Source organism: Callorhinus ursinus, unplaced genomic scaffold, assembly GCF_003265705.2.
Source record: "Callorhinus ursinus isolate GAN/ISIS: 27379988/994484 unplaced genomic scaffold, GSC_fseal_2.0 scaffold2, whole genome shotgun sequence".
Classification (NCBI taxonomy): domain Eukaryota; kingdom Metazoa; phylum Chordata; class Mammalia; order Carnivora; family Otariidae; genus Callorhinus; species Callorhinus ursinus.
The window spans coordinates 100328179-100344237 of NW_027397064.1; the positions used below are offsets into that span (position 1 = coordinate 100328179).

General features: G+C 40.4%; 1 protein-coding gene across 3 annotated transcripts in view; it reads left to right on the forward strand.

Annotated features, from left to right (window-relative positions):
• The window catches only part of RALB (RAS like proto-oncogene B), a 52370-nt gene that overhangs the window by 31877 nt on the left and 4434 nt on the right, over positions 1-16059 (forward strand). For all 3 annotated transcript variants that reach the window (XM_073885178.1, XM_025857512.2, XM_025857529.2), the window contains 3 exons: positions 453-618; positions 8834-9042; positions 12796-12973. In XM_073885178.1, coding sequence (XP_073741279.1) covers positions 505-618; positions 8834-9042; positions 12796-12973 — 501 coding nt within the window. In that variant the 5' untranslated portion in view covers positions 453-504. The remainder of the gene's footprint in view (positions 1-452; positions 619-8833; positions 9043-12795; positions 12974-16059) is intronic.

The following is a 16059-nucleotide window of genomic DNA, read 5'->3' on the forward strand; positions in this document are numbered from 1 at the left end:
GAGGTAGAGGTACAAGGGGAGGTGAGGAGTAGAATAAAGAGGTGGGGGCTGAGGTCCCTGAGTGCTGGTGTTCTCTGGGGTACCAGATGACTTGGAGTAGGGGTGGGAAGTGGGACTCGGAGCTCTGTGGTCACTCCGCCTCAGTGAAGCACTTTTGAGGATACATTGATTTCTAGTGGCAGGTTGTCTTTCCCCACCCACCCAGCAATACAGGCGTTGGATGTGCATACCCATTTTTTCCCTCTTTCTGTCCTGCTTTCTCTCTGGCTCTGCTGTGGTACATGACATGTGGGGTTGTTGGAGGGGTTGTTTTATCTCTGCGTGGAACCTCAAAGATTTATTTCTCTGTTGGAATTTCTGGGTTAGGCTTTTCTGGTGCATGTGGATTTCATTTGATTTTTAGTTGGGTAGAGATCAAAATGCTTCTAAGTCTTTGTCTTGTTCATTGGCAGCTCTTCAACTAGGTCTTCTGTTCGTGTGTTGCAACTGCAGAAAACCAGCAGGATGGCTGCAAACAAGAGTAAGAGCCAGAGCTCCTTGGCCCTTCACAAGGTGATCATGGTTGGCAGTGGAGGGGTTGGCAAGTCGGCGCTGACGCTTCAGTTCATGTATGATGAGGTAAGACACGCCAGGCACAGACGGCTTTCATCATCGAGTCGGCTGTAATAATGTCTCTTCTCCAGCTGTGTCCATGTGCTCATTGCCTCACACACATGGAGGATCATGGGGCAAATTTGTGTTAACAAGGTTTCTGAATAGCTTTCTGGGGGGGTCTAACCAGCATAAGACCTGGGTGGCTGATTTTTGGTAAGTAATTTCAACCGTGGCAGGGATGTGAGGGGGTCCCTGCTTCCTTGATTTCCATCGTGCTTTGAACTTTCTTTTTGACACAAGCAAGGGAGGAGGCTGTTTCTAAAGAACAGGTCAGATACTTAGCTTTGTAACAGTCAATTTGGGGAGATATTGAAAGGGAGAGCTAAGCTGTCATAGGACAATCTTTCCTCAAGTGATAGACATCTGGTTCTCTCTAGTTCTCCCGTGCAGCAAAGGGAAGCTCACACCATCCTTGCCTCAAATTGATATCACTTAATGTGGTTAGTAGAGCTGGTGCCGAGTCCAGTGTGACAACACAGTTTTGATTTCCATGGCAACAAACGTCCCTGCTTGATGGCCGTCGGCTGGTACTACAGGCAGAGCGTTCCGACCAGAGCTTGCATTCTGTTTACACGGGTGTGTGCTTTACAAAATTTGCGAAAGCAAGAGACCTATAACCACAGTTGGTTAAGATTGTTATCTGTTTTCCCTAGACTTGCCCTCTGTCCAACTTCCTCTAATGTTGGATGGTATTGGAGTGGTGATGGCCATTTTTGGGATCCAGCTGAGGGAAGGGAAGTTAGGGATATGGTTAGCTGGGAATTAGTGGAATATATTTATGTGGTTTGGAGTCACTTTGGCGTGTGGTTGTTACCAGCCGCCCCACTGTCGGCACGGCTTCCGGGAATGTGCCCATCGCCTACTCCGCTGACTCACCTGGCACTGTGACATGGGGTACAGGGCCGGGAGTGTATCCTGCTGTGCATGTTGTCCTGTGGTACCTGGCTCTGAAAATGTGTGAGCTGCAGAGGAGAAACAAGGGTCGAGACATATGGAGCTAGAAATAGGGTCTGGAAAGTTCTTCCAGATCTTACAGCTTCTTACAGGGAAGTTCAATAGAGGCTTCCTAGATTTGACAATAGTCTTATAGCTTTTATGACTAGTAATGTCAAGTCATTGTGAAGCTGAAAAAAACCCTTCTAAACTTCCAAGAAAAGAGAAATTGGGACTGATTATGCTAGAGGACAAGACTAAAGTGTTTTTTATTCGCTATAAAAGTATTACAGAATCATTGGCATGAATGGGAGATAATCAGAGTATATGGCAAACAAACAAACCAGTAGGAAGGTATGCTAAAGGGATTCCAGCAGTTAATTAATAAAAATATGTTATTTTGTTAGATTTTGTGATATAAATGGTATTTGTATTGTCTTTCTTTCTTCTTTCTTTTTTGCTTTCTTGCTTTCTTTTTTTCTTCCTTTCTTTCTTTTTCTTTCTTGATTTCATTTATTTGACAGGGAGAGAGAGCACAAGCAGGGGGAGTGGCAGGCAGAGGGAGAGGGAGAAGCAGACTTCCCGCTGAGCAGGGAGCCTGACACGGGGCTCGATCCCAGACCCTGAGATCATGACCTCAGCAGAAGGCAGATGCTTAACTGATGGAGCCACCCAGGCGCCCCTTGTATTGGTTTTCTATTGCCATGTAACAAATTCTTACAAATTTAGCAGCCTGAAACAAAACACGTTTGTTATCTACAGTTTCCAGGGATCTGGCATGGCTTAGCTGGGTGCTCTGTTCGGGGTCCCACAAGGCTGCAGCAGTGTCGGCTCTGGCTGTGAGCTCAGCTGTGGCTCGGGTCCTCTTCTAAGCTCTGGGTGCTGGCAGTTTCTTGCAGATGTGGGATGGAGGCCCATAGGTCCTTGCTACCAGGCCCTTTCCATAGGTAGGTCATATGATGGCAGCTGCTTCTTCAGGGCCAGTAGGAATGTCTCTCTGGTTAGCTGAGACAGATTCTTACATAAGGAAATGCAATCATGGGGTGATATTCTGTTGGTTAGCAGCCAGTCACAGATTCCTCTGTATTTGAGGGGAGAGCATCATACTAGGGCATGACTCACTGAGGGTCTTCTGAGGGTGTATTTGCCATGGTAGTTGTCCATTTAAAAAAATTTATAATGCATTATGATTTATTTTCTCACTCTAGATAGTCACTTTTGTATCCAATATTAAATGTGTAATTTTATATTCTTTCCTTAAAAAGGATGAATAAGCTTCAGACCAAAACCTTGATTTCCTCTTGGGTCATTCCCTCCCTGTATCTTACAAAAAAAAACCTTTGTCTTTGATGTTTGCTTCTCTTTATCTTGTTCTAGGGGCCAAAGTGGGGAAATCTAGTGGAACCTGCTTGATTTACTCAAAACATTTTTTGCATAAAAGAGGAGAGGCAAGTCTTGAAGATGGCTTTGGAAGTCTTGATTTTGTTTAATAACATGTTTTGCTTACTAAAAATTCCTTATTTTTCTTCTATGGAGTCTGGGAAGAAGAGAGGGTGAGGAGCAGAGTTAAGATGGAGACAGGATTAGAGGAGTAGCTTGTTAATCGAGATGAAGGAGGGGATTTTTGTCCCTCCAGGGAATCACTGACAATGTCTAGAGATATTTTTCGGTGTCCCAACTAGAAGACAGGTGCTACTACCACCTCGTGGGTAGAGGCCAGGGATGGTGCTAAGCATACTGCAGCACACAGGAGAGATCCCACGACAGAGAATTATCCAGTGCAGACAGTCTTGTCAAAGGCAGGGCTGCTGACGCTGTCCGAGACGAGGTGGGGAGTCTAATTGGGATTTGCATTTTTATTATGTATGTTTGTGTGTGTGTGTATGGTAAGAGGGAGGGGGAAAGATGCATGCAGAAGAATTTGTCCCTTTTTCCCAGTATCTTCAGAGAAACCAGGGAAAGCTGGGCTTGATCTTAGTCTATTTTTTCATGTGCTAACATATTTGAGGACTGGGGTGCAGCAGTTGTTGAAGAAATGGTAACATAAAATCAGACCAAGGAAAGCATAGAGATGAACTGATGTATATTTGGAAAAGTCTTTAATTGATCTTCTAAAAACAGTGCTGGCTAATAGAACCTTCTGCCTTGGTGAAAATGTTCTGTGTCTATACTGTCCACACGTGTGGCTGCTGAGCTCCATGACACGTGGCTAGTGGCTACTGTATTGGACAGTAGAGCTCCAGAATCATAATTTTGGAGCTTGAAGAAACCTTAGCAGTGATTGCCAAATTTAGATGATCGCACAATCTCCTGGCAGACCTTTGTAAAAAACACCTTCCGGATGATGTTTCTAGAGTTGAAGATGGGAATCTTTCTTTTTATGAAGCTCTCCTGGCGCTTCCGACATATGGCCAAGTGTGGTGACTCCTGCCTGAGACATCAGCTAGTCAAGCCTGATTTCACAGAGGAGGAAACTGAGTCTGAGCCAGTGCTTTACCCCAAGTTAAAAAAAATTAGCCTAGGGGCACCTGGGTGGCTCAGTCGGTTAAGCGTCTGCCTTCGGCTCAGGTCATGATCCCGGGCTCCTGGGATTGAGCCCCACATCAGACCCCCTGCTTGGCGGGAAGCCTGCTTCTCCCTCTCCCCCTGCTCATGTTTCCTGTCTCTCTGTCAAATAAATAAAATCTTAAAAAAAAAATTAGCTTATATGGCGAAATTGCTATGAAACTTGGATTATGTGAGGAGCAGTGGTCCCAGAAGTGTTTATTTTTGCCTAAGTCCTGACTTTGAGAAAAATTGGAGGGAGGTCTTAACCATTTTATCTTTGGCCTCATACTCTTTAGACTGTTAGCAGCTGGCTCAGTGGCTGGCTAAGGCAGCGTAGACATGCTCCGCAAGAAGGGGTCTCCGTGAAGTTCGTCTTAGTTTTGTGTGTCCTGGGCATCTGAAACTGAATCACACACATCCCTGCAAGGTCAGGAGCCTGGATCGTCTTAACAGATACCAAGACTTTAGGGATTTCCTGTTTCTAGTGGAAAAAAGGAAACATCAAGATAGTAATCTTCGTTTTAATAATCTGCACACTTTTCACTGACACAGAGGTATGCAGTCATATCAGGATATTCTGACTTCCGGTGTCCAGGGAGTCCCTGGAACTCCTGCTGGTTTTAACCTTGAAAGCTCAGAAATGAGCAATTGAGATGCTTTATGGTGTTATTCAGAGATTTGCACTGGGTGTGCAAATCTGGGTGGTGGGGGTTTTTGGGGTCATGAATTTGTCTCTTTGGAAAGGAGTTAAAAGGACACTGTGTGAAGCATAGGTCAGTTTTTACATATTGTATATTTTAAGATAACTATTAGTACAAATGTAAGAACCTAACATTAAAAATTTTTTCCTTTTTTGTTTTGAAATTGAAAATCATTGGAAGAACCAGTAGCTTTTAATCGGCAGCATGAGGCTCTTTTTTTTTTTTTTTATTTTTTTTAAAAGGGGGAGAGGGTGTGTGGGAGTGGGGAGAGGGGTGGGCTTGGGGGGAGAGAGAGAGAGAGAGAGAGAGAGAGAGAAGCAGACTCCCTGCTGAGGGCAGAACCCCACACAGACCTCCATCACAACCCTGAGATCATGACCTGAGCCAAAATCAAGAGTTGGAGGCTTAACTGACTGAGCCACCCAGGCACCCCAGCATGAAGCTCTTTTTAAGGGTATTCTCCAAATACCGTTAAGTTCAAATTGATAATCTCAGTTCAATTTCTAGATTTAAAAAAATTTAAATTACAGATTATTAAGATATAATTCACATACCATGATATTCATCCTTTTCAAGTGTGAATGCAGAAGTCGATTCAATGACTTTTTAATATATTCACACAGACATGCACCCATCATCATTATATAATTTTAAAAAAATTTTCCAAAAAAAAAAAAAAAAAAAGAAAACACCCTACATATTAGTAGTCTTTCTTTCTCCATTACTGCCTCCCTTGCTTCCACTCCTGGTCCTTGATAACCACTTTCTGTTCTTATGGATTTGCCCATCTAGACATTTTACATAAATTGAATCATATAATATATGGTCTTTATATCTGGCTTCTTTAACTTAGCATAATGTCTTGAAAGCTCACCACGTTGTAACTTGTATCAGTACTGTGTTCCTTTTTTTTTTTTTTAAAGATTTTTATTTATTTGAGAGAGAGAGAGTGAGCATGGGGGGGGCACGACAGGACAGGGAGAGGGAGAAGCAGACTCCCCACTGAGCAGGGAGCCCAATGTGGAGCTCGATCCCAGGACCCTGAGATCATGATCTGAGTCGAAGGCAGACACTTAACCGATTTAGCCACCCAGGCACCCCTTCCTTTTTTTTTTTTTTTTTTTTTTAGGATTCTTGTTTATTAGCACATGCACACGCATGCACTCAAGTGGGGGGAGGGGTAGAGGGAGAGGGAGAGAGAGAATCTTAAGCAGGCTCCACACCCAGCACGGAGCCCAGTGTGAAGCTCCATCTCATGATGCTGAGATCATCACCTGAGCTGAAATCAAGGGTTGGACACTTAAACTGACGGAACCACCCAGGTGTCCCAGTACTTTGTTCCTTTTTATCGTGGAATAATACTCCATTATCTGGATATGCTAGGTTTTGTTTATCCATTCATCAATTGATGGACATTTGGATTGTTTCTACTTCTTTGGCTATTTTGAATAATGTCACTATGATCGTTTGTGTATAAATTTTTGTGTAGACCTATGTCTTAAATTCTCTTGTGTAAATATATTGAGGCACGAAACTTGCTGGTCTTATGGTAACTCTACATATAACTTTTTGGGAACTGCAAAACTGTTTTCCATAGCATCTGCACCATTTTATAATCCTATAAGCAATGTATGAAGGTTTCAGTTGCTCCCTATCCTCGCTGACACTTGTCATTGTCTCTTTTTGATTATACATCCTAGTAGGTATGAAGTGGTATCTCATTGTGGTTTGGATTTGCATTTCCTCGATGACTAAAGATGTTTGGCCTTGTTTGATATGCTTATTGGCCATTTGTGTATCTTCTTTGGAGAAATGTTTATTCAGGTCCTTTGTGTATTTTTAAATTGGGTTATTTGTCTTTTTATTGTTGAGTTTTAAGAGTGTTTTATGTATTTGGAATACAAGTCCCTTATTAGATACATGATTTATAAATATTTTCTCTCATTTTATGGGTTATCTTTTCACTTTCTTGATGGTATCCTTTGAATCATGAAAGTTTTAAATTTTGATGAAGCTTAGTTGTGCTTTTGATGTCTTATCTAAGAACAAATTGCCAAATCCAAGGTCATAAAGATTTTACACCTTTGTTTTCTTCCTAGAGTTTATGGGTTTTAGCTCTTACTTTTCAGTCTTGATCCATTTTGAGTTAATTTTTGTATGTGATGTGAAATATGGGTCTAACTTCATTCTTTTGCATGTGGATATCCGCCTAAACTAGCACTAATTCATTTTTTTAGCACTAATTCAACTTTAATAGTACATTGCTGTCATTAATTTAGTTTTTTTCTAAATACCTATACTTCTGACATCATGAAGATAGTTACTTATTTGATGTCTACCACAATATAAAGAAAATAGCTTTGAAATATTAATACCATTATTACTCAATAATACAGCACTGAGGGAACTTTAGGATTTTTTTGAAATTCTTTTGTCCTTCATCTCTTTTAGTGGGACACATACTATCAAAATTATTCTGTGCTAAAGTCTCTTGAATTAATTCTTTCTCTGTGTGGCTGTATTACCAATTTAATATTCATTTAGATTCATTGCTTCAGTTTTTCTGTTTCACAGCTTTTATATTTGCTTTGTTTTATTTGTCCTTTCAGGGTATCTTTTTGGCAAATACCTACCTACATACATACATATGCATATACATACCTTTTAAGATATATATATGTATACATATATATATCTTACACACACACACACACACATATACAAACAACCACTATACACACACACATTTCTTATTCTTTATTCTCCCTTTATTCTCATATACTTTACTTGTGCAAAAGGTAGACTGTTATAATCTGGAGCTCTTTATGTATCTGTACATAGTTCTCTTTGTCATTTTTTATAGCTGCGTAGTATTCCATCCGCGGGCACCTTTTGCTGGCTGTTTGGGTGGTTATTAATCCTTTGCTGTCACACACAGTGCCACAGGGATCACCTTGTATGTTGCTGTAGATTAGATTCCTAGAAGCAGGGTGGCTGGGACCCAGGATGAATGCTTCTCTAGTGCTCTTAGATCTTGCCGTATTCATCCCTGTAAAGACTGCACCATTCTCCTCCCACCAGCCATGTACAAAGGGCCTTTTCCCCAGAGTGTGTTATCCGACGGTGGGGTTTTGCCAGTCTGGTAGGTGAAAAATGCTATCTCCATGTAGTTAACAACTTCCATTCTCTATATTAAGTGCGGATGAACATCTTTTTGTATGTTTAACATCATATGTATTTATTTTTCTGTGAATTGTTTATGTCTGTTGCCACTTTTTCCCCATTGGATTGTTGATCTTTTATCCTCCCTGTTTCTAGGAACTATTTAAATATAGCTCTTTGTGATGTGGGTTCAAATACTTTCCCCTGTTTGTCATTTGTCTTTTTTTATAGTGTGTTGTGCCATACGGAAGTTTTTAAAATTTTTTATGTAGTCTAATTTATCAATTTTTTCTTACATGGCTTCTGGATTTTGAGTCATAGTTAAAAAGGCCTTCCCTACTTCAAGGTAATAAAAGGATTTCACCCATGTTTTCTTCTGGTGCTTGATGGGTTTATTTTTATATTTCATTATGTGTATATTTAATCCTCTGAGTCCGTCTTGCTAATTACTTTTCAGATGAGTTTTATACTTCTGTTGATTATGTATAAGAGCTTATGTTTCTCACCCTTGCCCATGTTTGTATTATAATTTTATACTGAGAATAATATTGCCAGTGTTCTTTCTGCCCTGTACTTGGACTCCTCAGCCACAAAATGGGAATTTCTGCTCTTGTTTAAAAACAAAATAAAAAGTGGTAGAGCTGAGAACAATAAAGAACAGAAGTGTTATATGAGGAGTTATTTTTATTTCATAGTGCTTTGTACACAGCGTGATAATGCTAGGCACTCAGTAAATACTCAGGCAAAGCGCCCATATGTTGAAATGTATTTTTTGGTGCAGATTTTCTTTCCCTTAAAACTTTGTTCATTACTGATAATGCTGTTTATTCCCTCAGTTTGTAGAAGACTATGAACCTACCAAAGCTGACAGTTACAGAAAGAAAGTGGTTCTTGATGGAGAAGAAGTCCAGATAGATATTCTGGACACGGCTGGACAAGAAGATTATGCAGCCATTCGAGACAACTACTTCCGCAGTGGGGAAGGTTTCCTCCTCGTGTTCTCAATCACAGAACACGAATCATTTACAGCAACTGCCGAATTCAGGTATGTTTCAAGAGAAATAGTCTCCGGACTCCGGGAGGCTTTTTGCCTTTCTTTCTCGTGGGTTTGGCTTGGCAGGACTTTGGGGCTGAGCAGAGTAGTAGAGGGTTGAGCTTGTTATTAGGAAGAATTCCACTAAAGAATTTTCTGCGGCTTTTTGAATCTTGGCACATTATTATAGTCCACCATTTGTTATAGTCTCTTTGGGTTTCCCTGTTTCTATAATTCCTGAATATAAATTATCTGAAGAATCTGCTGTCCCTAGAGAGGACGAAGCCATTCCGTATTCTCAAGAACCTGTAATTTTGTTTTTGTATAAATCCTGAGGGACAGTGATTGATGAGTTCACTATTTTTATCTTTTTTTTTTTTTAAAGATTTTATTTATGTATTTGAGAGAGAAAGCAAGTAAGACAGAGCGAGCAAGCTAACAAGAGCATGAGCAGGGGGAGAGGGAGAGAGAGAATCTCAAGCAGACTCCCCGCTGAGCACAGACCAGGGTGGGGCTTGATCTCAGGGCCCTGAGACCATGATCTGAGCTGAAATCAAGAGTCAGACGCTTAACCGACTGAGCCACCCACGTGCCCCAACTCTTTTTAACTTTTTTATAATTTTGCCAGAAAAGTAATAATTTTGATCTATTTTGAGGTGGATGAAACATTGTCAGGAGAGTGAAAGATGTGGGTCCGAGTGACCCATTTGCTGCCACTGTAAGGACTGTTTAGCCCAGATGAGTGGAAACAGCCCAGTTTTAGAATCTGACAGATCTGGGTTTGAACCCTTGCCCTGCCCCTTAGCAGTTTTGTGACCCTGGGCAAATTTACTCAGCACTGGAGATTCTGTTTCTCTATCTGAAAATGCACTTGTTAGTTGATGAAATGAAATGAAATGAAATGAAATGATGCTTTAGGCTGTAAATTCTTCAGGGCAGACGCCATGGCCACCTGCACCGTATGATGTCCCCAGGCTTTCTCACAGGGTGTGTGGGTGGTGCTCGCCTAGTGAGTAAAATATTAGCTGCTATAACTCATTTTAAACACAGTAGTTAAAGATACCTGAAGTTCATTTTGTTATAAAGGCATAGTGAGCTGTTAGGCATCATCCTTAGAGGGTTCTAATGGGAAGGGCGTCTTTCTCTTTGCCCCATATGCTTTTTGTTTCTCTTACACGATTGTATTTTTTTTTCATCTACTCTCCTTATAAACATATCTGCCCCGATGACTTTTGATTTTAAGAATCAGATCTAGAGTCTAACAAGGAACTAAAAAGGGGGAAAAAAACCAGTATTTTTGTTTTCATTCTGTAGCAAATTATGGTCAGAAATCGAGGGATCAACCAAAAATAGAAATTGAGGAAACTAAATATCTCTCCAAGATTTGGGAGGAGGCATCAGTGAGCCCGGGAGCCCTCAAGGGGTGATCCCAGCTAAACCAGCAGAGTGAGTGGAAGGTAAACAAAGTAGTGCTCTGTTGCTGTGCTGCATAGTGTTAAGTCTTCAAAGGTAGAACATCTAAACTCTGGCACTGTAGTGTGGGTGTTGTGATCAGTTAAATGACCAGGACTCTTATGAGCGGTCCTATTAGTTTTCAGACTTTCCCAACACACCTAGAAGTTTTCTCTATGTGGGAATAGCCCCGGTATTCATAATTGTGTTTGCAGCTACATAATCCTGTTTTTATCTGTCCTTGAGGATAAAACAGGACAGATGCACACACTTCCTCACTTTCCTGCATGTCCTGAGCCTTTTTATGCCCTGTCACCCCATGACTCACCGAGAAAGGAAATGGTGAGCCGTGGAAGAGTCCTGTCCAGAGAACAGACGTCCTGTCTCCCCACGCCACCACACACACAGAGATAACATTCGTGCGTTTCCAGAGATTTGGAGCAGGGTCTCATCTCATCTTGGGAGATGGGTTTCGGGCATTATGTGAGAACAGGGATCTTTAGAGAAAGAAAGGACAGATGACTACCTAAAAGAAAAAGAAAGGGCAAGTGAGTTCTGACTTGGACTCTGGACATTCAGATAAAAGTCACAGGGCTGTCCAGGTTTCTTATAGCATTGGAAACAGAAGAATGGAGGTAGACTATCTGAGCCTTTGTGGTTAAACTCACGTTATGCCTCTTAGCGGTTTTCAAACATAGCATTGCTGTATTTATGGGAGGGTTGCAACATAAAATGTTAATATGCTCTATCTTCCTTAAAACTTTCCCTGGACAATATTCAGTAAGCTAGAAAAATAGGTTTGTAATAAGAGACCAGACTTGGTACTCCCAATTTTGATTTAATATATTTATTAATGAGGTAATTTTACAAACCTCTGCATGACTCATGAGCCAGAGAGCCATCAGTTTTTCTTGTTCCATAGTTGTGTTGATCATATAACTTCTAAATGTAGTATGTTCTTTGACCTCTGTCGGTTAAGCAGCTGCCTTCGGCTCAGGTCATGATCCCGGGGTCCTGGGATCGAGCCCCACATCAGGTTCCTTGCTCAGTGGGGAGCCTACTTCTTCCTCTGCCTGCCGCTCCCCCTGCTTGTGCTCTCGCTCGCTCGCTGTCTAGCAAATAAATAAATAAAATCTTAAAAAAAAAAAAAGTGTAGCCTATAGCAAAGCTACTTAAAAGCAATTTTTAAGCATCTACTTTTCTTTTTTTTTGTTTTTCTTAAAATATTTGCTATCTGATACTTAAATTGACTCTAATGGAAAAATTTTAAAATATTTTTATTATTATGAAATGTTATCCTATATCATATAAAAATCAATGCAGATCCCCACAAAATGCACTTTTGAAGGTGTCTCTTTTTGGAATATTTTAGAATGTAGAAGTAGAAATGTCTTTACTGGACCAAAATAATGGAAGTGGAGTATTTAATTTTTGTAATACTTGGTGTTTGATTAATAATTTTAGGTAGCTGATAGTTTTTAGTAGAGGTGAAATTTAATGTGGATTATTTCCTTCCTTCCTTTTTTTTTTTTTTTTACTTTGTAGTAGAAAAATAATATGCAATGAAACATGATTACTCCTTAACATAACTGACCCCATTCTGTTGGCTGTAACATTTGCTGTATCTAAATGCAAACTGTGGGGGAGTAAGTACGTACACAGATAAATTGAAACAGAAGTTTCACAGAGCTACACTTTATGTAATACTCGACATTCCTTCTGATGTTTCTGTTCTATTCTAATACTCTGTTTCACTGAGGACAATAATTACTGGTTGTGACTCATTAAACTGCTCACATGATCTAATGGACCACCGGCTTTGTTATGAGAAACACTGATTTCATAGCTGTTATTCTCACAAAGAAATCATACCATTTTTGCAGGGGAATTATTAAGCATTTTGTGTATGAAGATACGTCTCTTAACTTGTTTTTATCCCAGAGGCTCCCAAGTTGTTCTTTTTGTTAAAAATTTTTGGTGCCCAAGCATAAATTGGGGACCCTGTTGAAATGCAGAATCCTGGGCTCCTATTTAGACATCACTTCCATGGGACTCCTGTTGGGCCCAGAAATCTGTTTGTGATGAGCACCCCACATCTTTCTGATACAGGCACCTGAGAACCAGGCTTTGAAAACACTTTGTCTTGTTTATGACAGGATCTAGGGAGTGTGTCCTTGGAACATGGCCTGAGTGTAACAAGTTTTTCTGCCCTAGGACAGCCTTTCATTTTAGAAGCATCGGTGAATTTGAGTTCTTACTCTAGCTTTCTGAGCTGTGTTGTTTGGTTTTGTTTGTTTTGATGCTATGCTTTAGGGAACAGATCCTCCGTGTTAAGGCTGAAGAAGATAAAATTCCATTGCTTGTCGTGGGAAACAAGTCCGACCTAGAGGAGCGGAGGCAGGTGCCCATTGAAGAGGCTAGGAGTAAAGCAGAGGAGTGGGGTGTGCAGTACGTGGAGACATCGGCTAAAACTCGGGCCAACGTGGACAAGGTAGGTGTGTGCTCTGCGCGTGTTTCTTAGAAACAGCAGAAAACGTACACATCTTGTCTGTTTGGTTTTGAGGGAACCTTTTATGGAAAGTACGGGAGGACTGATTTTTCCAGATGTCTCAGCCAGTGTAGTGAGGAGCCCTGGGAGGGTTTGACCCTGGAGTTAAAGCAACCCAGAGTCCTCTCACTTTGTCACGAGCCTTTGTTGGGTATGCTTAATGTTGGCATGGCCCTTGGAAGTATGGCAAGATGAGGCGCTGGCTTTGTGCAGACCGTGTGGGTAGGATGGACGTAAGTAGCTTCCCCGTGCTGTCATCTGCCATGGCCTCTTGTTTTTCAGGGGGAAGTTCTTCAGCAGGCTCTCAGGAGGGACCCCAGAGACACATGGCGTATCTTGATTTTGCTGTCATTGATTGGTTAGATTTATTCTTTTCACCTTGCTGGCCACTGGCAGAACCAAGGTGTTCTGTCTTTATATAACTTAGCCTCTCAATAGTATTTGTTCTCAAGAATCAACTCTCCAGGATCTCTCTTCTCTTCTCCTCCCCAACCCCTGTGTACTTTCTCATTCAGATCTCTGAAGCCAGCAGAAGGGTGACCTTGACAATGATGAACGTTGACAATTTTTGAAAATCCACCTACCAGTGATTGCTATTGTTAGGTTTTTGGGTTTGTTTTTCATTTTTAAGAATTAAGGTTCAGAGTGGTTGCCACACAGTTCAAGTAGACAGCCTTAGAGATGTGGCTTTTCCTTCTACCTTCACCTTGTTTGTTAGCTCTTAGTTCATGATCATGTAACATCCAAACTCATTTCACCTTGACAGCCCGGCAGTGGCGATATCTGCTTTGTATTATGCGACAACGGCATCTGAATTCCCCAAAGTGCTTCATATGTTGCTCTTTCTTACGGGGAAATAATTCTCCTTCTTACCTGAAGAGGGACAGGTTTGTAATCAAGCTGACTTTAACTTGAAGTGATGCTAGAAGAACATTGGTATTTAGAATGTTGGTATTAGAAGGGACTCACTTTATTTAAAAAAAAATCTATTCAAGTATAATTGACATACAATGTTATATTCATTTCAGGTGTACAACAAATTGATTTAACAATTCTATATATTACTCAGTGCTTACTACGATAAGTGTGGTCACCATCTGTCACCATATAGTGTTATGACAATAGTATTGACTATGTTCCCTATGCTGTACTTTTCATTACTGTGACTTATTTATTTCATAACTGACAGTTTGTACCTCTTAATCCCCATCACCTAATTCACCCACCCTCCCACCCTCCTCCCCTTCGGCAACCACCAGTTTGTTCTCTGTATTTAAGAGTCTGTTTTTGTTTGTTTCTTTTGTTTTTTAGATTCCACATATAAGTGAAATCATATGGTATTTGTCTTTTTCTGTCTATTTCACTTAGCATAGTACCCTCTAGGTCCATCCATGTTGCTACAAATGGCAAGATCCCATTCTTTTCTCGTGGCTGGGCAATATTCCAGTGTGTGTGTGTGTGTGTGTGTGTGTGTGTGTGTGTGTGTGTGTGTGTGTGTACACCACGTCTTCCTTATCCATTCATCTGTAGATGGACACCTGTGTTGCTTCCATAATTTGGCTATTGTAAATCATGCTGCTATAAACATTGGGTGCACATATCTTTTTGAATTAGTGGTTTCATTTTCTTTGGATAAATACCCAGTAGTTACTGGATCATGCAGTAGTTCTATTTTTAATTTTTTAAGGGACCTCCATACTGTTTTCCACAGTGGCTACACCATTTTACATTTCCACCCACGGTGCACAAGCATTCCCTTTTCTCCACATCCTCACCAACACTTATTTTCTTGTCCTTTTGTTACCAGCCTGACAGGTGTGAGAGGTGATCTCTCATTGTGGTTTTGATCTGCATTTTCTTGAGGCTGAGTGATGTGTCTTTTCATGTGCCTGTTGGTTGTCTATACGTCTTCTTTGGAAAAATGTTTGTTTGGGTCCTTTGTGGATTTTTAATGAGATTATTTAGTTTTTAGGTGTTGAGTTGTAGAAGTTCTTTATCTATTTTGGACATTAACCCCTTATTGAATATGTGATTTACAAATATCTAATCCCATTCAGTGGTTGTCTTTCTCTTTTGTTGATGGTTTCCTTCCCTGTGCAAAAGCTTTTTCTTTTGGTATAGTCCCAATAGTTTATTTTTGCTTTTGTTTCCCTTGCCTGAGGAGACAGATTGATAAATATGTTGCTAAGGCTGATGTCCAAGAAATTACTGCCTATGTTTTCCTTTTTTTCCCCCTCAAGTTTTTGTTTAAATTCCAGTATAGCTAACATACAGTGTACTACTAGTTTCAGGTGTACTGTATAGTGACTGAGCACTTCCATACAACACCTGGTGCTCGTGCCTATGTTCTTTCTTTTATGAGTTTTATGGTTTCAGGTCTCAAACTTAGGTCTTTAGTCTATTTCAAGTTTATTTTTGTGTATGGTATAAGAAAGTGGTCCAGTTTCATTCTTTTGCATGTGGCTGTCCAGTTTTCCCAACACCATTTATTGAAAAGACTGTTTTTTCACTGTTATATATTCTTGCCTCCTTTGTCTTAGGTTAATTGACCATATAACCATGGGTTCATTTCTGTGCCCTCTATCCTGTTCCATTGATCTATGTGTCTGTTTTTGAGCCAGGACCATACTGTTTGAATTACTAAAGCTTTGGAAGTATATCTTGAAATCTGGGATTGTGATACCTCCAGCTTTATTCTTCTTTCTCAAGATTGATTTGGCTCTTCAAAGTCTTTTGTGGTTCCATACAAATTTTATGATTATTTGTTCTAGTTCTGTGAAAAATACTATTGGTATTTTGATAGGGATTGTATTGAATCTGTAGATTGCTTTGGGAAGTATGGACATCTTAATAATATTAGTTCTTCTAGTCTGTGAGCATGAAATACTCTCTCTGTGTCATCTTCAATTTCTTTTATCAATGTCTTATAGTTTTCAGAGTATAGGTCTTTTACCTCCTTGGTAAAATTTATTCTCAGGTATTTTATTCTTTTTGGTATAATTGTAAATGGGTTTGTTTTCTTTTTTTTT